Source organism: Balearica regulorum, chromosome 3, assembly GCF_011004875.1.
Source record: "Balearica regulorum gibbericeps isolate bBalReg1 chromosome 3, bBalReg1.pri, whole genome shotgun sequence".
Lineage (NCBI taxonomy): Eukaryota > Metazoa > Chordata > Aves > Gruiformes > Gruidae > Balearica > Balearica regulorum.
The window spans coordinates 92,987,992-93,013,747 of NC_046186.1; the positions used below are offsets into that span (position 1 = coordinate 92,987,992).

The 25,756-nt window shown below is 38.1% G+C and overlaps 1 protein-coding gene across 1 annotated transcript in view; it reads left to right on the forward strand.

Annotated features, from left to right (window-relative positions):
• Positions 1–25,756, forward strand: part of ZFAND3 (zinc finger AN1-type containing 3) — a 135,629-nt gene that overhangs the window by 83,199 nt on the left and 26,674 nt on the right. The window contains 2 exon segments of the mRNA XM_075749007.1: positions 7,000–7,179; positions 18,018–18,083. Of these exon segments, the coding sequence (XP_075605122.1) occupies positions 7,000–7,179; positions 18,018–18,083 (246 nt within the window).

The following is a 25,756-nucleotide window of genomic DNA, read 5'->3' on the forward strand; positions in this document are numbered from 1 at the left end:
AGCCGCTTAGATTTACAGACTAATTCCATAACTTTATATCCGCTTACTTTTCCTGGCTGTTGGGTACCAGAGTTTCTCTTCTTGTTTCTCCCTAGAGTTGGTCAAATTATTGTCATTGCCATTTTTTGCAGTGGCAGCATGTAAGAAGCTGTGGCAAGCTGCCCACTCGGTTGGTGTTTGACTAGTGGTCTGTTTTGGTAGATGTTCTTCCTAATATTATTGAAAATATCATTGAAAAATAAAATATTTCTTGCAACTATGATCAAGGAGCGGTTGCTTTGTTTTCCACTGTTTGTTTAAAGTTCATGCTTCCCCCTGTGGATTGGATTATCACCAATATCCTTTGATGCCGGTTCAAGAATCCATACAGTCTCAATTAGTTGGGTAGTAAATTGTCTTAATTTCCTAGTTCCCCTGTCAGATGCAGGTGCTATATCTAGCCCCTCATTGGTTTTAGGTTTTGCAATGTAATAGTACCTTTATATAGTATTTTCTCACCGTACGCGCTCTATAATGAATTAAAGTACGAATGCTAACTGCAGACATGAGGGGTTCTGTAACAGGAAATTTAAAGTGGATTGTTATAACTTCAGTATTTTGGATCCTTTGATGACAGATCCATCTTTTTTTTTTATGTTTATTTTGCCCTTTTCCTAGTGTTTTTTTTTGCTTATTTGAAAAGAAAATGCATATGAAAAGCTCAGTATATGCAACATGCAAATCACAATATTATTTGAAACTCTTATTAATAATGTGTTGCCATTTTAAAAAGTACAGCAATCATGAAGGATCACTGAGCATAAAGAACTCATTTCAGTTTTTCTTCATACTGATGAAGAAAAATTGAAATAATTGAAAAAGTTGTATTTATGAATAAAACCCCTGAGCGCTGAACGGCTTTTCTGTACCTCATGTGGTCACAATTCTAAATAAAGTTCAGTTGTATAGAAAATCATCTTTCTAATATTTTTGCTGGTTTGTTACTTCTCCCTGTACTTTGTGCTTAACTGTGAAAGTGATGAGCTCTGCTGATAGCTCATACAAGAATAGACTGCAATAGTGATTTCTTACTCTCCAGTCTAATTTTCAGTTCATCCACCTATTGTTGCTATTATTATTGTGGATGTATTAAGAAATATCTTTTTGTGTATGTGTTATATATAGTTTATATACAATTTATAAATACAATTTTGTACAGAACTTACCTCTGATTCCATTTTCTGACTTTGGTTGTCTTCTCCTAATACAAATGCTTGTGCAATTTCTACAATGCATTCCCCTGAAGGCAGGGTGTCTGTGTCTATTCTGCAAGTGGGCTAGGGCATCTTTCTGTCTGTGTGTTATTTAAAAAGAAAAAACATAAAACTCTTCTCTTTCCAAGTGGAGTTTTATTGCCAGCCCATTATTGGAGCTTCAGATTACATTCAGATATCTACTTAAAGGAAAGGTTTTATCCATTTCACACCAATTTATTATGCAAAATGTAGTTAGATATGACTGACACTTGAAATGCCTTCAGTAAGCTATGAACCAGAAAAGTCCAGTAGAAGAGTTTTCAATAAATAAGTAAATAAAATCTTTAGGACTTGCAGTACTATTCCGTGGCCATATATGAACAGTTTTTTCCAGGCATGTGAACAAAAACCCCAAAATGATACAATAGCTTCCAAATAAACATTTCACTGTAGCAGTTTCAATGTCATAATATTTGTGTTACTTCCCATAGAGTACTTTCAAAATGCGTTTTCTTTTAAGCCTGGAACTGTTTTCTGATTAAGGTAAAAGTCTTTGTGTATGTTGGGCTTCTACTAATGGACTAGTAGACATCTGATATGACGCTAACACGTTAATTTATGCTCTGTAAAAGAAAAAGATGCTCTGGTAATAAAAAATGTGGAAGCAGCACATTTAATGCAACGTTAGAAGCAAACAATCTCCAAATAACTTTTTTGTCAGTTCACACTACTAAGTTATGGGAGCTGTAGGACCAAAGAGTAAAGGAGTGGTATAATATTGCCTATCAACCAAAATAATTACTTTAAAGACTCTAATTCTCTACTTTTAGCATGCTGTTTACTCTGATGCTTCTTGCAACATCAGTAATTTATTTTTTTAAATTTTTTTCTAATGAAAACATCTGTTACGGACCAAAAAATAAGAAGTGTTTGTAACCTTGACCCTTAAAATAAGCCAAAAGGAGAGTTTACATTTAAGACCCTTTGGGAGTTTCATAAATTTTGTGATTTTTATACCATAGCATGAGTGCAAATGAGAAAAAGCTCTGGCTTAGTATCAAATCATTTCATGTAATATTTTGACATGCCTGTCTTTTTCAGAATAAAATGCTCTGACATGCTGATATTGCTCATATTTGCCTTTACTGCAAAGTTTCAACTGATTGTAATCACGTAAGTTACGTACCAGAAGCTGAAGGGTTGTTCCCTGCTTAGTTACAGACCCCTTACCGTTAAGCAGAAGTTGAGGGCTCAATATTTCCTTAGGCATTTTATTGGATATTGATGGCTAAACTAAATACTGGAATTGGGAGTGCCTGATTTTATTTGTGTTACAGAATCAGGATTATTTTAGGTGATGGAAGAGGTTGGGTGTTCTAAATATTTGTTAGTTTGATCTCGAGGTAATGGGTGAAATGAACATATTGGGAAGATGGGCTCTTGCTGGTTGCTCGCCCTAACCTGGGAACAGTAACTGGACAAACGTACGAGGGAGTTTGTCCCGTGCAGAAGATGTGATTTTGTGTGGCACCTCCTGGTTTTATGGGTTAGAATTGGAAGCTGTAAAGGTTTCGTTATCAGAGTTATTTTATGAATACAGGTAGATGAAAGATTGCCTTGCAAAAGAACTTGTCTTCTGAAGCCTGGGAACAAATCTGGCTTCTTGCCTTTGTTTTAGTCTAAACTATTTGAATTTGTTGTGTATATCTAGAATACAAAATATTTGTATCATGTCTATATATGCACATAGTTGTTGTTTTGCTTGCAAAGAAATCCAAAGTAACAGAACAAACCCAACACTTTTAACTATTAACATCCAGTGCATGAGAGCCCTGCCTGAGATTTTCTGCTCCTGCTCAGCTAGTTGAGGTGCAACCCTTAAACTCAACAAAGCAAAAGGATTTTGGAGCTAGAAGACTGGCAGTGTTGCTCCTTACTACAGCAGCTTCTCTACCATGCAATAATAGTTTATTGGATGTATTTCATGCATTTTATTGAGAGATCTTTCCTTCTGTTATTCCCCTGTGCAGGAAATGGCTAATTAGCACATTTTATCTTGGTGCTGGCTCCACCTTGTAACTAACACCAGGATATCCTGCACTTTAAAAAAAATCCCACAAGCACCACCACCAAAAAAAACCCCCAAACCTGAAGGCAGTGGAGAAAAGGGGACAATGTTGAGAAGAAAAAGAAAACATATTTTCTGACAAATGGAGAAAGTTTATTTCACTAAACTTGTGTACCAGTTGAAGTTTCTGTAAAAAGTTAAAGTTGCATCTCATTAACTAGGAAAGGGGAAGGTGGATTTGATGGATTTTTGCTCAGACATTGTGCATTTTGGTACAGGTTTTGCTAACGTGGTCAAAGTCTCAGTAAAAATGTAGGAAAAAATTCATTTAAATGAAAGTGTTTTGCACGTATCTCTAGTTAAATAGAAACTTCTGGAAATGATGATTAATGCCTTGCCAAATCTTGCTCTATTTTTTCCTAGTTGAGACGATTAGGAGAGGTCATTGTTCTGTCAACAGAATGACATTCTGATTTTAATCAGAGTAAAGCCTCCCCTTCAAAACTTGCCAGGGTCTTGCCTGTATTGTGTGTGTATTTTCGTTTTATTTGTTAAGCAGTTAAGGCTTAACCGGATTTATTCAGACACAGCTCTCCTGTAATTGTTGCCAGCTTTTATTGTGCTTTCGGGGGGAGATCAAGGTGATCTGCAAGTTATTTGTGTTAACGAGAGTCCTGGTTAACAGCAGCCAAATGCCATCCACTGATATGCACAAGTATAATACAGCTCATCCAGTCTGTCATTAGATATGTCTTTCTCTCAGGTAAATACTCAACCACAAATCATAAAGCAGTATTTCAGAAAACCATTGATAATTTAGGTCAAATTTATGATATAAGCTATGTTACTGAATAGGTCCTGTATTGCTGTTGACACCACATTGCTAAGGCAACTGTTAATAATTTGCTGCAGTGTAAGTAAGTAGTATAACTCCAGTTACAGTTAGTATGTCTCAGGCACTCGAGATCAGCAGTCTCAACACTTTCCTCAAGTACTCGTCTGCAGTGAAAAAGGGGTTAAAAAAGGGGGATGGGAAATGTTCTCATGTTCCACAGAACTGCACAGTCTAAGACTTTTTGGAAAGTTAGGTGATTTGCGGTCTGAGTGACAGTTACTTCTGACCATGAGGTCCTGGATTCGTGAAGGCAAAGAGCATAACTGCCATGGTGGATTTTGCCGCTGTGTGACAGCTCTGAACTGTTTCAAGTAGTAAGCTTGCTGGGAAATGATGTCACTGAATGACCGTTTTTGACAGCCTTTTATGCTCTCTTTGAAGCTGGAGAATTTATCAATAGGTTGCAAAAGTGAGTAGTTTATCAGGGGTAAAAAAAAAACCTTCCTTGGTCCGTGTGCTCTTAAACTTGCAGCTTTGGGAGGCACAGTGTAGCACTAGCACTTACCATGCTATCATTAAAGGGCTGTCAGGACTTTTATTATAGAGACCATTTTGTAAAAATGTTTTACGTTTTTCTGTAAATGCCTTTTGTGGATGACACTGAGCTAGTGCAGCCTGAGTAGAATATTTGCAACTATCTAGCAAAAAAAAAAATATACTGGCTGAGAATTTTTAACTTTCTGAATTTTAATATATTTCATAGTGTCTATTGCTGTCCTGTAACTCTACACTTTATTTTTAATGCATTTTATAGATTGCTTACAGTGTATAATATTGAGCATAACCATTATTTTTGCTCTGCTCCTTGAAGATGGAGTTGCTCCTATTTCTGAGACATGCACACAACGCAGCTTTACTTCTGTGCACTGCCATGAATGCAGTCTCACGTAAAACACTTAAAATTTGTAGCCACCTTATATTTGCAGGCAATGTGTGAGATTTTCTTTATTTTCTGTACTGGTTATTTATAGATGGGCAGTTCCCAAAACATCTCCAGCTGTGAGCTCCCCTTCTGTCAGGACTGTGGCCTCGGTAGAGGTGTGAAGAGTTGGGTGTCTTCTGGGGTGGTGGCTCCAGTTACAATTGCTGCAGCTGCCTGATTGTGGCTGGTGCAGAATCCCAAGTGCTTGAAGCTTTCTTGAGTGCACAAACACACTAATAATATTCAGGAGCCCAAATTGGGTGAAACATTGTTCATGACTAGTAAGGCCTGAGTAGGAGGTCTTCCTGGGTCCAGGATCTCATCCCTGACAAAGAGCATCCCACCGTTTTTTCAGAGCTGTATTGTGGAGGTGGATGATTTCCTGTCTGCCGACTTCCTCCTCCCTGGCTTTGAGCTTGTTCCTCTCCAAGCTGGACTTCTGGCTGACTCTTCCACAGCAGAAGTTACAGCTTAATTTCTCTGGCAAATCACCCAAATACTAAATCAGCATTTGGGGACTGTTTGAGTGTAGTGCGTCCCAATCCCAGTGAGTCATGTTGGCGACCTGTGCTTCTAACATGTCACCATCTGCAAATATTTATGGACTGCTCTGTCTTCTTCTCTGTCATGACATAATAATGAGCAACTGAATACTGATTTACTGTGTGTTTGCATAATGAATAAATTCTGCCTTTGTATGTCATTTTAAAAAACAAACCAAAGTATTTAGGAGTACCAAGGGGTGGTGCACTTCACCCTCAGCTGTCTCTTTACAAGGAAGAGGTGCCTTTGCATTGTGGGAATAACTGTATGTTAAGCAAACCAAAATCCACTTGGCTGGGAGGGATGTTCCCTGGGGGTATCCAGTGGCAGAGCTGTGCCAGATTGAAATCCAGTAGTGTAGCTGGTAGGAACTGAGACTAATGCTGTAATCAATCAGGTATCAGGACTTTGGGTTTGGGAAAAAGCCCTCAAGACAGGATTTACACTTAAAGAGGTAAAAGAGTATTTCCCCTCAAACCTGAATCTGCTTTGGAGGCAAGGTAAGCCTGAGGATGGCATCTAGCAAAGACATGGAATTTGGACTATGGGGGCAGTTTGGTGACTTAGTGTGACTTGACACTTGCTGACCAAAAAGAAAAAAAGAAAAAAAAAAAAAAGAAAGAAAGCTTTGAAGCCAAATCATTGGTACATAACTTCAATGCATTGTAGTGATTTACTTCCCATATCTAACTCTACAGTCATAGATCAATGAGCAACTTTTAACACCAATGTTGGAGTAAGAGAAGGAAGGAGGAAGGAAGAACTCTACACGTGCACACACACCCCACCCCCCTAAGCCCTTGTCAAACAAATGATGCAAAGGCTCCCCCATGCTAACCTAGAACCATCGCTGTCTACACTAGCTTCGCCAAAACTGTTACTGGTGGGATTTTGTGTAACAGCAGTGAGTAGTATTGTTTTTAGAGAAGTGTAACCTTTCCTTATACTTGTATTACATGCCTTGGTTCTTCCCTCATCGAATGTTTGCTCCCTTATGCTTTTGTACGTGCTTTGTGTGAAATATTTTTAAAATTACGCCGTGTGCCGTATACTGATACCTGCAGAGGTAAGCTTTGGATGCTCTCGAACGGCTGTGGAAACAAGGACTTTGTGTAGTTCTGAAATTGTTCATTGTTTAAAAAAAACTTTTAAGATACTTATATCTGAAATAAAAACTTGAAGGCCACTCTAACTCTGTGTCATAGGAGTTAAATCATGAGAATTATGACACCTTTAGCAGTGTTTTGGGGTTTTTTTTGTTATGCTGGGTTTTTGCATATAATCAAGTGATTAGATTGAGCAAGTGGGATGATGTATGAAATCTTGGTTTTGATAGATTTCCAGAAGAAGCAGCCAGATGATGACTCGACTCCCAGCACAAGCAACAGCCAGTCAGATTTGTTCTCTGGAGAAACAAACAGTGACAACAGCAATACCTCTCTAACCACGCAGGCCACTAACTCCAACCAGCAACTTTTGACAGAACTGAATGTAACTTCACCGAGCAAAGAGGAATGTAAGTGCACAAGTCCTAAGCGACAGCAAAGAAGGCATAAACGTTTTGTTCTCAGGCTTAGGTTTTACTGACTCCCTTTGTAAGTAAATGGCCCATCTTTTGGGGCAAAGGGAAAGGTTAGAAGTTACTCACAAAATAGACATTGATGGCTTTAACTGCAGAAAAGTTAAAAGAGGTCGCAGGAGTTTCTTACTATATTTACAGCTGTTTGAACTGTAGTATACAATTTAATTACAATTTTGAAGCACAGTTATTTTGAGAAACTCCTTCTCACATTACTAGTAAATTAATATATATATTCTAGGATAAACACCAGTATCTTGTGAAATTTGACTTTAAAACCTTTGGGTTTTTAATTACTGCAGTTGCACATAATACTGTACTGAATGTAATGCATGTTTATCTAGACTGCTCCTAGGTTACTTGCATGAAACTTAAGTTTCATATGGTAATCCATGTCTTCTTGCATGACCCATCTTTCTTCTTTATTGAACCCTGTCAGGCAAAAATTCTCCCTTAAGGTAAGTTAAGATGTCGAAGATTATCAAACACAGTGAGATAAAATTGTCTCTTTAAAATTATTCCCAACCTCTATGTAAGTTCATCCTTTGTCTAATATATTGAGTTTTAAAATCTGCATTCTACAACTTAAGCTCAAATGTGTAATTTGTAATTTCATTTTCCTCCAGCTGTAGCTTTGTTTTAGAAGATGCTGAGTGGAGAGAATCCCTCTTGAGCTGAGTTTATTTTGTCGTGGCTGGTGAATAGACGCACATGTTGCTAGAAAAACATGCTTATTTTTTAGTAGGAAATCTGAGCGTGCTACTCCAGTTCCTCAACATTGAGGCAACTGCTGGAAATAACAGTGCTGATAAAGCTGTAGGACTAAAAATCTTTGATATGCTACCCTTGTTTTCAGTTGTGTTAACTATTTGCATAGGATGGTTTTGCTGAGTTGCTGAAGTGTTTATTCTGTTTACAGGTATGCAGAGTTTCCATACATATTTTTATTTAGGCATATTGGCTATGGACAAAGCACAAAGTGTCATTTTGGGATTGTGGTAGTTTATTAGAGTAACTAAAATCTTTAAATTGAGTTACTGTTTTCTTTCTGGATGTGAGAATAGTGTCAGAAATACAGCAGGGTTCGAATGTGAGCGTTCTGATACCAGCTTTTGTAATAAGAGTAAACTTGCCGTGTAACGCTTGTTTCTCCTTCGCTTAAGCAGTTGCTGCTGACCACCCATCATCTCTTCCTTCTGCCCAGCGCTTCTTCAGGGGAAACCTGTAGCCTGCCATAAAAACAAAGCCTTAAACCAACCTTCCTAGAGAACTGAGCAAAACATTATGCTTCAACAACACAGCTGGGCCTTCACAGGGCAGGGGGCTCGAGCACCTCTGCTGGCTTATTAGCCAGGATCTACACCTCGGTGTTACAGGGTGCTTCTCCAGTGCTTACTGGGTCAGGTTTTCTGAAAAAATGTTCAGTGAGGAATTAAATTGTGTTATACAGCAAAGTGTTTCTGTTGTGGCTAAGGAGGACTTGGGGGTAAGCAGGAAGGTAATTACAGGGATGGGAAAGATGGAAGGAAATTAAATAGTGTCCTTCGTCCTGAATTGCTGTAAGCTTGTGAACATACATTGAAGGTGATGGATATTTGGCAGCACAGCCTGCAGAGCATTTGAAAATACTGCCTATAAAAAAAATTCTTTATGACTTCCTGCTGGGGTGATTTAAGTGAAATACAGTGGAGAGATTTATTTACAGCTTGAGCTCTCTGTCTTCTCTCACATCCCTGCTATCTCTTTAATGAAGCTTAATATCATTTATCAGAAATAATTATACACAGATGGAGCTTTTCTGATGGATAATGGCCTCAGCGTGGAAGATTCTTTCCCGTAATGAAGAATGCCCCAACTTTAAATGTCTCTTTGATTTTAATTTGAGGGTGTCTTTTTCTGCGCAATATTTATTTATTTTGCAGCAAGTCCTATAAAACATGCACTGCTCTCATTACAGCAGTGTTCTTCAGAGATTGATATTTTGCAGTGCCGTGTGATGATGTACAGCTACGTACTGTTCTGAATAGAATTGCGGTAATTCACCAGAAATCAATGCATGGGATCATTATGCTAATCCCTATCAAAGCGTGGAAAGATTGGAGTACTCCGGAAGGATTCTCATGGTGCGTTCCACTCCCTTCTCTTCCCTTTCGAGCTTTTGAGAAGAGTCTCACTTCAAGACATTTGCTATTGTACTTGAGTCCATAGGGTAAACAGATTGGACAGTCTCACAGCAAGTCCTTCAGGCAATTAACAAATGCCATTCATGTTATGACAACTGAAGAGAATCTTAGAAATCTCATGTGGTAAGATTCATGAAAGGGAATTTTTTGTGTCAGGGAAAGAGGGGTTTTTTTGTACTCGTTTTCAAGTAGCCATTTTCTTTTTTAACACAAAATGATGATGTAGGAGAAAAGTTCCGTGGACTGGATTTTGCAGGAGTTCAATTTGACAATGTACAAGTATTTCTGCCTTGTTTTGTTACTGTTTTGATTTTCTGAGAGAGTTGCATTTCCATTCCTGAGTGTCCTATGTGCACAACCAGGTCGTAGTGACTTTCCATCTCCTGCCACCCTCAGTTCTTGAACAATCACCTACCTCAGTGGCTGCTTTGCTGATTAATATATCTCCCCCTAGTAGATGAAAGGTAGTTCTCACTCTTACAGTTACAGTCAAAAAAATGTGTTGAAGATTTATGCCCAGAGACAGTGATGCAAGCTTCAGGACTTTTTTTTTTTTTCCTCCTTCACATTTTTTTATGTTAAAAAACTTTTGTTTTTGTGAAGTATTACTCAGCACCAATTTAAAAAAAAAAATGCTGTTGCAATTTAGGGGGTGGAAAAACATTCTAAGAATTTTTTTTGTTTTCCCTCCCACATATGCTTCTTGAGTTGCCTTTTTCTATCCAGAACCTTCAGGTCTCATCAGTTGCAGTAAGTTTTCTGAAATAAACTTTTGCAAACAAGGAGTACATTGGTATTGGTATAGGTTTACTAAGTCTCGATTTGTCTGGAATTTAATGATCTGTTTCTTAACAGATGGTTAAACTTTTGTGCTGCTGCTGCTGCTTTATGTGCCGATGTTTCCCTGTTCAAGTTTTTGTATAGTTTTCATCTATTCTCATTTTTTCCTTCCATCCCCTCTCACCCCTTACGTAGGAGGTCCTAATGGTAGTTATGTCAGTGTCAGTCACCGTATGAGCTGGTGGCTCAGGCAAAGATTTCCTTTTCTTAGTGGGCAGGCAGGGGTTTTGTTTATTTTTAACATACAGGGGGGAAAAAAGGATTTGATAATGGCATTCACTTCTCTCTCTCTCTCCCCCTACCTCCAGCTACCAGCACTCTTTAAAAAAAAATTAGCTTATTAAGGAAGGTTCTATGTATTTTGATAAAGAAAAGGTCACACTGCACATGGAATAATTTTGCTTAGTTTCAGGCCTTCATTGCTTTCTTTGGGGCTGTCACTTTATTTTTCTGTCACTATATGAGTAGACCTGATGCTGTGCAGGTTTAAAACTAACTGTGTTGTTATGTGACAGGAGAAATGTCAGTGTGAACAACTCTGACTCTGGCAGCTGGATCAGATTTGATATTTCAGTAGTTCTTAGCTTTGGTTGACATGATTTTATTTTAATTATGTGCTTAACTCTTCCTGGCCTCCTTGAATTAGCAAGAACCACAATTGAAAAAGGACAAAAGGAATATCTGATGTTTCTAGAACAGTTAAATACTCTACATTTCTACATTGAAGACTTTATAAGAGGATACACAAAAATGTGAGATATTGTTGTAATTGTCAGAAAATACATTGGAGATTTCAGCCCAGAAAGGTGGTGATGATCACTGACCATACCTTACCTCTGAATTTTAGATACCTAAATGTGAATTTTCAGGACTGAATGCCTATAAATTTTGGCTCCAGAATTTGAACTGTTTATGTTTAAAAAATCCTTAATTTATGTCACACACTTAAATTTGCAAGACAAGTTTGAAGAATGCTTTAAAGCATTGTTCTATTAAGCATTTGCATGTGCTGCAAGTACTGAAATACCCCCAATTATGAAATTATTTTGGTGAACTTACTTTATGTACATAAAGCACACTACATCTGAGACAGAGATGCACCAGGCTTCTGTAAAAGATCTCTGGCAGAAAGGTGAGAGATTGTTTTCTCTACTGCACCTCTTGGATGTTTATACTCTGAATTTCATGGCTTGTTGAAGCATGACTGTGTAAAAAGCCACATAGACTATAATACTAGAAAAGTAATGATATTTTTTCTGTCTTTGGAATAATAAAAAAAAAATCTTACATCAGTTTTTTCAACGTAACCTTATGAAAAAATGGATAAACAAGGGCATCTTTTGTTTTCTTTTTGTTGAGTGGCCTTCTCTCTGACACTATGCAAAAGGTTTCTACCAGTTTATGACGACTTTACAGTTTTTGCATTTTGCCTGGGTTTGTCAGCAGAGATGACAGCTTTTCCTATGTATGCTCTGAAAATACTTCATATATTGAATTATTGTCATTGATATCCTTAATTGCGTTTTGTGCCTTTTAAATAAGGACAGTGATTTCTAAAATGACAGTTGCTCTTGTATGCTGTCCACTGTATGCTTTTTGCAATGGTCTGGCTTTGAGAATTCAGTGGCTCATTGCAGTAAGAATCAGTGTTGTACAGCCTATTTTCTTTTTGAATTCTGGTTATGGGTAACTTTATTTTCTGGCTTATCCTTGGCTGGAAGTTATATGCATACCCACTTCTATAAAGTATTCAATGTATAAATAGACCAATCTGGCTGCCTATTTTTGTCTTAATTGTCATAGATGGTTGCAGAAAATAATTTGCTTTGTTGCTAACTTGATTTATTCTGATACTGATTTGTAGGTTTTTCCTGATCCAAAAGAATGCAGTAACTGTTAAAATTATGCTGAGCTACAAAACTAGCCTACCTGACCCACATGATTTAATATTGCAACTAAACTTGTACCCAAACATAACTGAGAAAGCTGCAGCTAGGTGATGATGAATAATTATAATTTTCCTTATCAACTCACAAGATTGTCATGTGTTCTTTCTTTCTTGTACTCAATTTTGTGGGCTTTGTGTGAGACTAAGTGGGGATACACCTGTAATATAGAATATGAACATGGCTGGGTTTTGATATTACAGTCATCTTTGGATTTCTGTGCCACAGAATAAGAACTAGTTATTTTCTCAGGCTTTTTATTGGGTTAGATAATAGTAAAGGGTGTTTTACATCTTCAGATATGTTTTTAGCCTTGTTTTTATTAGATGCTATGTACAAATAGCCTTTTGGTACTGTTTTTGATGTTAAAATTCACAGTAACTCAGTTTTTCATTTGGACTGTCATCAAACCTGGATTTTAACTATCACAAAATGAACGCTTTTTTTTTTTTTAGCATCAATGCAAACACTTTTTCTCCGGGAATTTGCAAGAATGCTTTCAAATACAAAACCATAATGAGTTGTGGGCTATTTGAGTTGTCTTTTGAGAAATGCCAGAACAGAACATATAGGCAGTTAGAAATTTGAACAAAATGGTGTCTAGTAGCAGTGTCACCTTCATCATCGTTTCATGGCATGAGGATCTTTCTGTAAGTTTCAGTCTCATCCCTACAGTCCCAATTTCATTTAAAGAACACTTCTGGTTCTTCTGACATCTTAAGCAAAGATCTGGCGTGTAGATTTATGAAATAAGCACTTCTTTCCACGTCTGTGGCATGATAATTTTGAACCATAATGAAGACTAGCAGAATAGTAGCACTGTTAATTGTTCACTCTGATTTATAGTCGCTTCACACTGCAGAGTAGACAGTGTATCCTAGGGTCCCATTTATTAAAGTGAAAGGACCCCATGGAATATGAAACAGAAACACAGCCACATAAGAAAAATGTGGGTTAGAGCTGCACGGCTATCAAGGTTACATAAAAATTATTTATAAAAATATAATTTAACTACTGGTTTCAAAAGCACATTTTTATACTTCAACTTACACCTATAAAGTAGGAAGGTGTCGTGTCTATTTTACAAATGAGGAAACTGAGGAAAAGCAGGTAATGGTGTGAGACAATAGCAGGGGAAAAAGTGAAATCTGAATCCTGCCTCTGTTTACTTCCTTAGTTATTAAATTTACCAGCCGTTCAGCACCAGCAAGGAGCCCAGGTTTCACTTCCTTCTCCAAAAGCTGCATGTAGATAAGAATCCACAAAAGTAAATAATGGTAGATGTGCAAAATTTAATAATTTAAAAAGTATGTGTTCGTATGTGATATAATCCACTTACCTGTTCAGTAATGACATAAGTTACCATGCAGCTTGCCCATTCTGCAGCCAACAAGCCATTCTTAAGTGCTGTAAGGTTCTTTTGCTTTTTTCCTTTAAAGAGAGTGTACGCTGCACAGCCCGAATTCAGAGATTTATGCTTCCGTTTGTTTATATATTGGTGTTTGTAATCGATGACTGTTCTCAAACTCAATTGTGTAGAGTAATTAGACCGTATCTCTACCGATTCAGGAAACGCACAACTAGGTTACTGGTTTGGACAGGTTTCCAAAGGTGGGTTCTTATTGCAGATAGCCATGAAATTCTCCCTGTCCTGGCTACAACACTGCTGTCCAAGGAAATTGCCTTCTTCCAAGCCATTGCGTGTGGGTGTTGCTGTGCTGTTCCTGGGAAGGAACCATCACAGTACCGAGAGCTCCAAGCAGCGTTCGGGCACACTTATGTCACTCGGATTAAGTATTACTGAGCTGCAGGCTCCTTTGCTTATTTTTCATGTTTGTTCCTTACCTGGCTTGCAGTTTTTGTGTTGTCTGTAATCATTTCAGTGTGTTATTGTAATCTTAGGCTTTGTACTCTTGTACCAGCTTGGTTCCACTCCATTCTGCATCTCTACTCAGTAAGTGCTTCCATGTGCTGTCCAAATACACCTGAGCCATACGCTGGGTTCAAACTTAGCACTTCCTTGAACAGCAAGAAGAGAGGGGTTCCCCTGGTACTTCCCTTTTTCCTGCACAGGAAGTTCTGACTGAGTTGGAATCACTTCACTTTACAAAAGAGTTCAGGAAGGGGAAACAAGAAGTTACCCTGAGTCAGGGTATGTCTTGGAGGGCCGGTGCTACGTGGCAATTGTTACGGTCCTTCAGGAAGGGAGGTGGACAACGCACAAAGCTGTTTGACAGGTCAATTTAAACATATAGAAATTATAATCATCTATAATAGTAAACAATAACAATATTAACATGTATGTATAAGTAATACCTAAAATTTTACAACTTTAGAGAGTTAGAGAAACTGGGTTTGAACCTGTTTTTCCAAACTGATATATTTAGAGTACAGTTAACAGTAAGTTACAGAAGGGTAGGGGTATCAGAAGCCAAAACTAGCAGCTAAATTAACAAGACCTTTTGTTTTAATGCATAATAATGTTGAAATTAAAGGATCTTGTTTTGTCCTTTGTTAATTCTGTTTTGAATTTGCAAGCTTGGTGATTCTCACAATTATCCTATTTTCTTCAGTAGCTTTTAGTGGTTTTGCATTTTTAATCTTCTCTTGGGATTACATTATTGCTGGACAGTGGCTACTTTTGTTTGGAAGTGGAGTTGCAAATGCCAGAAGCCATAGACTGGAAAAAGATAGGAGCAGAAGCTATTGTTTAATCTGTTAATTGGATATAGAGTAGAAAGATAACTTTATTCTTCCATTTTAATCTCTTGTTTGTGCTGAGAAAAAATAGTGGTCGACAGCCCTGTGGGTTATGTTAGAAGCTAGACATGTGTGGCCTTTCACTGTGCACTGAAGTGTTTTATGTACCACAGTTAAATTCCCTTGCAACACTATTTTTTTGGGTATGGAGGTGCAGATATATCCTGAATTGTGCTAAGTAATAAGCCTCCCTTTGTGTATCACCAAGGACTGGTGGTCTGCTGTTATCTGACTTTTCTTTCATGCAGAATTTTTATCAAAGCTGTGGGAAATATGCTGCCCTGTTTCAAATCATACAAAGATGCCTGCATTAGCTGTTATGTGTACCGAAAGAGTCAATGTAATGACTTCCACCTAGAATTGCACAGCCAAGCCCATACTACATAGTACTGAATTATGCATGACATTTTTAATGGTAGAACAAAAACAGTAGCAGAAGGAGGTGCTGCAGAGGACAAGCAGCCTTTGCTGGTGATTAGGCACTGGCATACGTGCATGCAGATCCCAAGATATTCTTTGTTGAAATTCTGGTGCTGTGCTATACAAATCAAAGCAATATGAAAGTAATACCTAATGAGGGAAGATTAAATAAAAGAACTCTGACACAGGGAGGTGCAGAATATATACCAACTTATTGTACTTTAGAGAGTGAGAATAAAGAACTTGTGTTTAGTTGGATGCTGAAAGGTTCAACTAGTGTAAATATTTACTGTACACTAATTGCAATGATTAGTCTTATTTGATAGTCCGCAGTGATGATGCCTGTCAATGTCTATCCAGTGAAAACTGGGAGAATGTAACTAAAATTATTTAAAGAGAAGCTGCTGCATCTTAAGAGGCAGCTGTTATCTAAAGTCAGTTCATTGAAATTTCATACCCTGCTGTATTTATTTTGATATATTCCATACGCTGTTCCATATATTGTTTACTTAAATTCTTTACTGAAATGAAATACTGTATACCTGGTCTTTGACAGTCAAAACTGACTTAACAGACCTGCTGTGTAATTTTTATTTTTTTTTTTTTTTTTACTATCTAAAAGGTTTCAATAGAAAACTTGTTAAGGGTTCTGTTGCAGTATTGATTTTCTTCCCAAATGCACTGAAGCCTAGACTAGGCGTTTTTGCAGCCTTTTACAATGGCATGACTAACATTGATCAAGCTGATATTTTCATGTTTTATAGTCTAGCCTAGAAAAAGATATGTTGTGAAAAATGGTTTGAGCTTACTTGACCACTTCTGTTGCAAAGCAGTAGTTGTTGCTTGCCAATGCTGTCATGCCTGGAATGGGCACCAACGTGGTGATAGCAGGATGCTTGATCTGCCCATCCGGGATATTTTCCTGTTGGCCAGGGCAGGGATCCACCCCGCGCTTCCCAGCCCTCCTCACTGCAGTGGCAAGCTTGGCTCTTCCCATATGCAGACTGGACTCTGCAGAGAGGTCCCCGGCACTGCCCTCCGCTTACCTGTGGGCTTCAGCCATTTGTCACCAGCTCCCTCCTAACCAGCCTGCAAAATCAGCCGTCCCTCACGACGCTGTCTCTAACTTCTGCCAGCTGCTGATGGAGCTGCCTGTCACACACAGCCTGTTCCTAGGTCGTGTTTGCTAGTTTCCCGTGTCCGGTTCGCTTCCCTTAACTGCAGGCCAGGGCCTAGTGAACGCCGTGGGGTTTTGTAACCACCCCTTTAAAGATCCCCTGTTGCACGGTTGTGAAACGGTGTATGTTGCCAGAGCGACTTCTGGGGAGAACAGAAGTTTATCAGTCCTCTGGAAAACTGGAAGTGTCAAACTTGTGAGATCTTTGCTCTTTGAAATCAAATGTTCTGAAATAATTCCTTCACATCTTTCCTTCCCAGTTGCAGGTTTCTTTTCGTTCTTGTTGTGTTACAGTGCTATGAGTTTTATGGGGTGGCGAAGTTACCCAAGACCTGGTACTTACTGAAAAATAAAAAAGAAAAACAAACTTGAAGGGGGAGCATCTTGGAGAGAAGCAAAAAGAAATAAACAGTACTACCAGTCCAGACTTGAAAATATTTGGAGAGAGAGAAACATTGCCAAAGCCACAGTGCTGCTTTCGAGATACGCAAAGACTGAGGGAAAGTATTTTTCAGGGAGTGGCGACCTGTCTTAAAGCTGATCCTGTCATACTAAGCTCTGTTGTATTGCCAGCATCGTACTGCTGTATTGCCAGCAGTCCAGCGCAAACTTGATTATTGGTGTTTTGATAGCCAAACTCTACTAGATCTAACTTAATTTCAGGCTCTCTAGCATCATCCAATTTACAATATCTGATTATCAAAGCTATGATGTGTTATTGCCACCGGTAATGCTACTGTCAATTCGCCTTGGCATCATTATGTAGGTTGTATTTTTATTTATTTATTTTTACTGCAAGTCGCTGAGTAGACTCAATTGGTTGCTACTTTAACAAGATCTCTGGAGAACTCTTCAAACATGATGCGTGTTAAGAAAAAGCCAGAAAGCAATTTACTACCAAGTGGATACCAGATGAGTGGGCAAGAGTTCAGAGTTCAATAAAAACCCACCTGAAAACATGGGAAGAGTTTGTTAGCATATGCTCATGCCACACTTTGAAAACATAATGAGAACAAGATAAGAGGCAAAGTCGTTATCTCACAGGAGTCCATGACAAGATTTCTGTTAACATCAGGGAAGCGATCGCTTTGTTCCCTGTGTTACTTGTGGGTTAGATAGATATATTTCTAGCTTTGTTCCAACGTAAACAGCACCATTGTCAACACTGGAAAAATTGCGACTACGGTGTATATTTTCCTAAAACTGCCTCTTGACATATTTCAAAAGTGTAACATAACTTGTCCTTTTTTCCCCAACTTCTCATCTATTTTTTCAGCACAACACGTATTTGGATTTGACTGTGAAGGACAGAATAGTAGACTATCACCATATTTGCTTTCCAAAGACAAGTGCTCCTCAGCGTTTCATATTCCTAAGTATAATCTTAGTGTGGTTGTAAATGTTAACTATAGGTGGTATTTTGAAACATATGATCTTCTCTGTTTCCAGGTGGGCCATGCACAGGTACAGCTCATGCCTCGTTAACCACACCTACCAAAAGATCTTGCGACTCAGGTATGTGCTTTGTGGGGGTTGGGGAATTAGATTTTGCATGATATATAGCTCTATGGCTATAGCTTAGTAGTCAAGGGTAGTAACTGTATCTGGTGTATGCCAAATTAAAATAAATACTGTTCCTTTGCTGTCAGAAATGCGTATGTATAAAAGGATTTGTATGGTAGATAATTCATCTTAGAGTCCTCTTAATCATAATTCCATACAGGAGTAATTGGTTTGATTTAAGTCTAATGAGAGTGATACCGTTCTGGAAATTTCCCCTTTAAATGCAAAGTATTGAGTAGAAAACTCTTTGGAGTATATTGACTTTACTTGCCCTGATGGAAGATGCAGTATAGGCAGCTGATATTTGCATTGAGACTAAATTTTACCTGCTTTGGGTCCTTTCGATGACTTTGTTTCTGCATGGAGGGTATAGCTGAATAGTCTCTCACAGAGCTGGTGTTATTAGTGACACGTGAGGTCATTGCCAGGCTGAAGTTGCTGCTTCTGCAGCAGGTCTGTCACGAAGAATCACGTGAGCGCTCATTCAGGCAGGCAGCCAAGTTGCCCGCATTGGCTCAGATCTTTTTCAGACTTCGGTTTCGCAGTGGAGTCAGGGGAGCTCGTCTGATCCTTTGCATCAGCACCACTGTGGGAAGTCATAACCTCCTGTGGGGAGGCAGTGGCAGGCATCTAGGTAGTGGTAATGTTCTAGTAGTCTCTGTTTCCAAAATAATTTGTGTCTATATTTGCATTTATGTACAAATTTAGCTGTATTGAGTGTGCAGAAAGGAAAGTTATTCCTGTCTAAGGGCTCTTACTCTTTCAGGAGTTAAAGGTAAATTTCCTCTGAAGTCATTCTTTCAAAAAGTGTTTCAAGTTACTGCGTGTTTAGCTGAACCGTAGTTATTCCATGTATTCATGTTGTTAGCTTGCAACAAATGTGTGATGATGCAAGTTGGCTTGTTCGCAGTGAAGGAAGGTTCAAAAGAAGCTGCGTTACCTTGCACTCTGTGCAGGTGTAGATCTCTTAAGCGATGTCTGGTCATCTGTGACAACTCTGTGAGTATCGTTTGCCAAAGAACCTTCTAGATTTGGCACTGGAACATTCTGGATCCAACTTCTCCAGGAGATAAAGGCTGGATTTTTTTTTTTCTATGTAGCCATGGAGGTGTACCTAAACAAGAAGGAATGTTTGCCACTGTATCCCTTGCAAACTAATCTGCTTTGCTCATGGTATTGTTAAATTGTATTTTCTTTATAAGTTAGCTGTCCTAATGTTCAACTCTGGTTTTCATTGCAGGGTAATTTAAAAGCTTTCTATGATGCAATAGATACTGAAAACTGAGAGTACTCTCTGAATATTTAAAAAAATGTGCTTGTGATTAGCAAAAAGGCAAGTAAGTCTGCTATTTGGAGTGTCAAATGGCAACAGTAAAAGCTGTTTAGAATAAAAGCAGATGAAGGTACTAGACATGTTGAAAAATATCCATTAAATGGTTGGCTAACTTTTGCTCAGTAGTTCTTTTATTTTCGGTTTATGCTAATGTTTGGTCCCTACATGCTTGTATGTTAATCGTTTGGTGTGTTTAGCAAGAAAATAAGGCGATCTTAATTTAATGGCACTAGTTTCTTCTTCAGTCAGTTAAACCTAATGATTTTATATTACCTCATTTTCCCCCAATGTTCTTTACATTATTTGTTCAGTGATCTACATATTTTGTTTGTAGTCCCTTAGTGTAAGGGACTACAGGACTTAGTTTTCTTCTCCAGAGCTTGAATTTTCAGCAAACTTTTTGTTTTTAAAATAAATTACCATGTTTTCAAAGTCAGATGAATATGCAAATTGACAAGAAAACATTGGCTACAAAATATTACCCAGAAATGGTGTGACATCTTCACGCATAAGTAGCAGACTATGTAGGTGAATATTTCATACTATGTTCACTTCAGCTTAGTGTCCCTTCCTAGGAAGCTATTTAAATGATACAAGCAATATTTGTCAATACTACACATTGCATATAAGCCTCATTTCTCTAAGTATTCTACATTTCTTCTGCTTGGAAGAGCTTTGAAGGAAGAATGTTGTGGTGGAATTCAACTGTGTAATTTTTTTCCCCCCCTTCAAGCATAGTTTTTCCCTAAAGTCTGCCATATATCAGTATTTGAGACAGAAAATTAGAAATTTGACCTACTTATGTTGTATGCACGTTCCCATCAGGAGGATATTAAGGAAGACATAAACCTTTCATATTTTATTAGCATTAATGTAACCATTGAAGAAAGATCAAAACAATAAATCTGCCAAGACACAGGAAAAGTTCTTGTACAAAAAGAAGAGTTTTTACCTCATACGCTTGTCAACTTGCGTGCTGTAGGAGCTGTTCAGATAAAAAATTGTAGTATGACACCAAATAGTATGTTTTTTTCCTCCTCCTGTTCGCCAGAATCATATGTGGTAAAAAGTATTTCTATTCCAAAGTGTGCCCATAGGACAAGGATTATAATGAAAAGAATGAATAAAGCTTTGCAATCATTAGTTTGGATGATGCCTCAAAGGTTTTTGAGAGCCAATGGTCTGAAGATTTTGTAGGGAAAAAGATGGGATTATGTGGCCTAGGGTATAGCTGCTTATGTATTTTGATTTGTTTCTTAATGGTTAGGTAATGTTACGATTGATGGCATATACTGTGAGGCTTTCTCTACTCAGTAGGGCATCCAGATCCCATTTATAGTGGGCACCCGTGTCGTGAACGTGCAGTACTAATTGACATAGTACTCCTCTTTTTCTACTGTACAACTTAAAGATGATTTAATACGCAATTCTAAACAGCCAGATTTTAAAACATTTTGATGCAGCTTAAAGAAACCTGGAAAAAATCAGTGGAGCTGTGTGAGTGCATTCAGTTAATTTTTAATTGTGTGGTAGAGAAGGTAGTAGAAACAGGCAGATAAAATGCAGTAATGATGCAATCAATTCATACATTACATCCATAAAATTGGTGAGTTTTTAAGTACTTTATTTCTCAGTAGCAGTAAGCAATGGGAAATGTGCATCTTTAATATTCCGTGTAATTATATGTGCAGATAGCTCACATTTTATGAGGATATCTGTCCTAGCTGGGTGTGGTGGTATTTTTATTGTGCGAGATTACAGTATCTATCTCATTGCTCTATGCTTTTTTCTAGTTTAAAATGTGAGTCTGGAAGATGCAAATAATTCTTCCACTGCTAGAGCAAAGCAGTTAAGCAAGTGTGGGGTCCTTCTTGTGGTTTTGGGTTTATTGATGTTCTTATACTAAGGTGTGTGCTTGATTGTAGCAGTGCCAGCAGTCTAACTGCTTTGAGGCTGAACCCGTACAATCGGGAGGACGGCCTTTTCAGAGTTAGAGAAAGAGCAGGTTGTGGAAATAAAAGTACACAGATTTTCAGCCAGGGCCAAAACCAAGAAACCATTACTTTTGTATGATCATTTTTTCTCAATCTTTGTGTTGACTAAGGACAAAAAGACCTGGTACATCATTAATTAGGGGTTTTTTTAATTGCTCTGAAGTGTTAAGCTCCTGAGCAAAAAAATACACAAAAGATTATTGAAGGGGGTTTACAACACTAAAACAACTTTGAGGTGTGTTTTTCATTGGTGTTCCAAGGGACTTTTAAGGTATTCTTTAGTGTTTGACTTCTGGAGGGCATTGTGTTAGAAATCCAACCTTCTTGGAGCTCTCTCACTGACAGGAAAGTGATCATAGAACAGCCTTCGAGCAGCATAATATATCACCCAGCCCTGGCAATAATAGTGCCCATTAGGGATGCTCTTTTTTTTTTTCTTTTTTTTCTGCCTTGCTCAGTTTCCAGCTGTACTAATAGAACAGCGCATCAAGCAAGGCTGTAAATAAAAGTTATAACCTAATAGGTGGGCGCTGAAGTGGAACAGACAGGAGCTGAGGCATGGAGGCCTTATTACTGCTCATCAGCAATTATAAACAGGATAAAGTGGCTGGGACTTGCACGGATGCAGCAAGAGCTAATAGAGGCTGGGAGATGACATTGTACCATGATCAGATGATGTATGTTGATGGGTTTTTACTATCTCATCTTATTGCCTATTTCTGTGATGTGTTGTGTTATCTGTTCTGTGCTTCCATATCTATCTGGATGGACAGATTGGATTCCTCTCCTGCTCAAAGGTGCCGGAGCACATATACTCAAGCTTACTTTCTTGCACATATACTTTGCATTAGTTGCCAGTACTGGTTATCTAAGAGCCTTCTCAAAGTGTTATGATTGTTGGAGATTAAAATCCTCGTAATGGTAAGGATCATAATAGTCGTGTATCTAAACAAATTTGAGGACTTGCTGCAATTGCAGGATTTATTTTCACTCTCACCTTGCTCAACTTTACAAAATCTCCCCCATTCATTAAGAATAGTGGATATGGTCACCTGGACTATCTTTTACACTAAATGCATCCCATGCATTTTAGACTAAATGTGTTATAACCAGTGTGGCTGGAGAATCCAAAGAGATGGGCTTGGGGTCAATATATCAAAAAGTTTGTTAAAAGTCAGCTATAGCTGTGATGATCTCTGCCTCTGAGTTATAAAAACTTTAGCTGTTCCTGGGAAGGTTTTTAAGAGCTTGTTAGCACACAGTAATTGGTAATATTCAGAAAAAAGTCTTTCTTGATCTTTTATCTATCACAGAGTGTCTAGCACATTTCTGTGCTACACATCTTAAATCATCTCTTTACTAAACCATAGTGGAAAAAAAATGCCTTGAAATTTAGCCTGTACTTGCTTTAATCTAAAGAGAAGTTTTGCAAGCATCTTCATAGTTCATACATTAATCACTCATGCTGTTTACTTCTGAAGAGAATTTTCTTCTGAGTACTGGAAAAAATGCAACATTCGGAAATGAAAAGGTGTGCAGCAGCATGAGGGCATGTGAAAGCAGTGACTCCTATCCTTGGCTATGCAGTACAGCCAGGATAAAATAAATAGATTATTTTTCTATCATCTTATGATATTAGGACAGGAATACTTGCATCTGCCTGTGTTAAAGTACACTAAGCTGAGATGAATGGGAACTCATCCTTTTCATAGCCGGTATTTCTTTGAAATTAACTTTCATACTGGTTCCCAGGTGTTCCTTTCCTTTGCATAGGAAGCTAGATAGTTGAAGTGGCCAAAGGGACAAAAACGTAATGTGACTGTGGAAGCCCTATTTCACATGCTGTGTAGATGAATTAGAAACACCTACAGACAGTGTTTTGAAGATGTTTATAAAATGTGCTAGTAATTCCTACTTAGGAATAACTCCTTTTTCTAATTAATCACCATTCATGAAAGGCTTTCTGGTCTGAAGAAATAAAATTGCTGTTAGAGAATAGGATAAGTAGATGAATATGATAATTTATATCAACATAGAATGGTTTGGGTTGGAAGGGACCTTAAAGATCATCTAGTTCCAACCCCCCTGCCATGGGCAGAGACCCCTTCCACTAGACCTGGTTGCCCAAAGCCCCATCCAGCCTGGCCTTGAACGCTTCCAGGGAGGGGGCATCCACAGCTTCTCTGGGCAACCTGCTCCAGTGCCTCTGGCCTGGAGTGACCCTAGTGACCCTCACAGTAAAGAATTTCTTCCTAATATCTAAATCTCCCCTCCTTCAGCTTAAGGCCATTACCAGCCTGTAGTTGTGCAGGACCTTGCACTTGGCCTTGTTGAACTTCATGCGGTTCGCACGGGCCCACCTGTCCATCCTGTCAAGGTCCCTCTGTATGGCATCCCTTCCCTTCAGTGTGTTGACTACACCACACAGCTTGGTGTCGTCGGCAAACTTGCTGAGGGTGCACTCGATCCCATGTTGCTGACAAAGATGTTAAACAGCACCTTTTCCTTATGTTAAACATAGATGTTAAACAGCATCTTTTTTGTATTCCTGTTCCAAATTATTTTCCATAACGTAAACTTCAGGGAATAACTAATGAGACCAACATCTTGGGATAGAAGAGGATTGAAAAAGAGCTGGATGTAAGATACAAGACAGTGCATGTACTGTTGCTTCCTCTGAGTTTCATTGATCTGTCCTATATCTACCTTTGTGTAGAGCTGGTCTTTGGTTCAGGTTAGTGTAGATGTTTCCCAAATATCTCCTTTCACAACAGTAAGAACTGCCCAGTAAAGCAGCCTGACTTTTGATGTATTGTAGACGGCAATCGGGTGTACAGAAATTGTCTTCTATGCCAGGGCTGCTTGGTTTTCCCCCACAAATATTGCTAGAAAAAGACAATCAAAATATAAAGTAATTTTTAAGCTTTATTTAAAACAACTGATTCATAACCAAGTGGGTTTTGAAGATAAATTAGCTGTATGTTTCAGAACCTACTCTCAATGCATTCAGTAAAATTTTTATCCAAATACAAGAGCTCTTAGGTTTTTTCCTTAATATTAATCAGTTTAAGTCCTTGGAATTATAGTCTTTCATTGCAAGATTTCTATTGCTAATGGCATCACTGAAGTTCTGCAGTTAATGACAAATAAGTTTTTTTGAAAGATAAATATTGGAAATATCTATTTTTTTCACTGCTAGCAGGCAAGAGTTCTTTACAATTCCTCTTCTGAATCTGTGTGTTAGCCTTGGAAAACCCTCATTACACCAATGGGGGGGAGGGTGCACTATGAAAAACTCAGTGTATGAATGAAAAATAACAGAACAAGTAGTTTCTATATAGAACTGGTTTTAGGCTATTAGTTTGAAGAATTACCTTCCTGAATACTGTATACCATCTGATTGATGAGGATATCAGGAGGAGTATACTACTAGGATTTTGAAGCAGAGCAGCACTGCTTATTTATGCATTCTTGAGCCGACTAGCAAATATGCAATATTTATAGCATTATCTATTCTTGTTAATCCAATATTAGAGAATTTCACAAAGCATAAGAGGGCTCTCATTAGTCAGCAAAAACAAAACTATGATATTGTTGAATATTTTTGAATTTCCCATTTTGTCAGAACCAGTGTAAGTTTATTTGTATGTGTTTGTGCATACATATTCATAATGTAAATATACATATTTGAATGCTAGTAAGGAGTCTTCAGGTGCTGTGGAATGGCCAGGATGTTTGTGATTTGCCTTCATAACTTTTTCATCATGTATGTTCCTCTGTTACAGCTTTTTTCTTCCTTCTTGTGTTTCTGTTCTTCTATTTGGCTATGTGTATTTATGCATTACTCCCTCGCTTAATAATCCTGTTCTGATTATTCAGGCCACTTACGATATCATTTGTTCTTCAGCTGTCACCAGAATCTGCCTTTGTCCGTTTCCCAACCCTATGCTGCTAAAATACATAATTTAATAATGAGAAAATAAGTTCAAATTGACAACTGTAAAATTTTTTTTTGAAAACTAGTTAGTTTAGCATTGCGGCCTTTTTTCTCTTCTGGCCTTTTGAAGGTTCGTTCTTTAGAATAGTCTGAATATATGAAGGGCTTGAGATGCTGTTTGCCAGCTACTTAAAAAAACCCAACCACCCAAACCAACTTCCCTTAACATCCTTAGAATAGTATCAAGCTTCTGCACTGCATAAATTGCCCCAGAAATCACGACAACAGGAATTCAGTCTCGTGCCTGCACATACTAGCAGTCACTATCTGTGTATGATTTTGCTGTCTTAAACATGGTCTT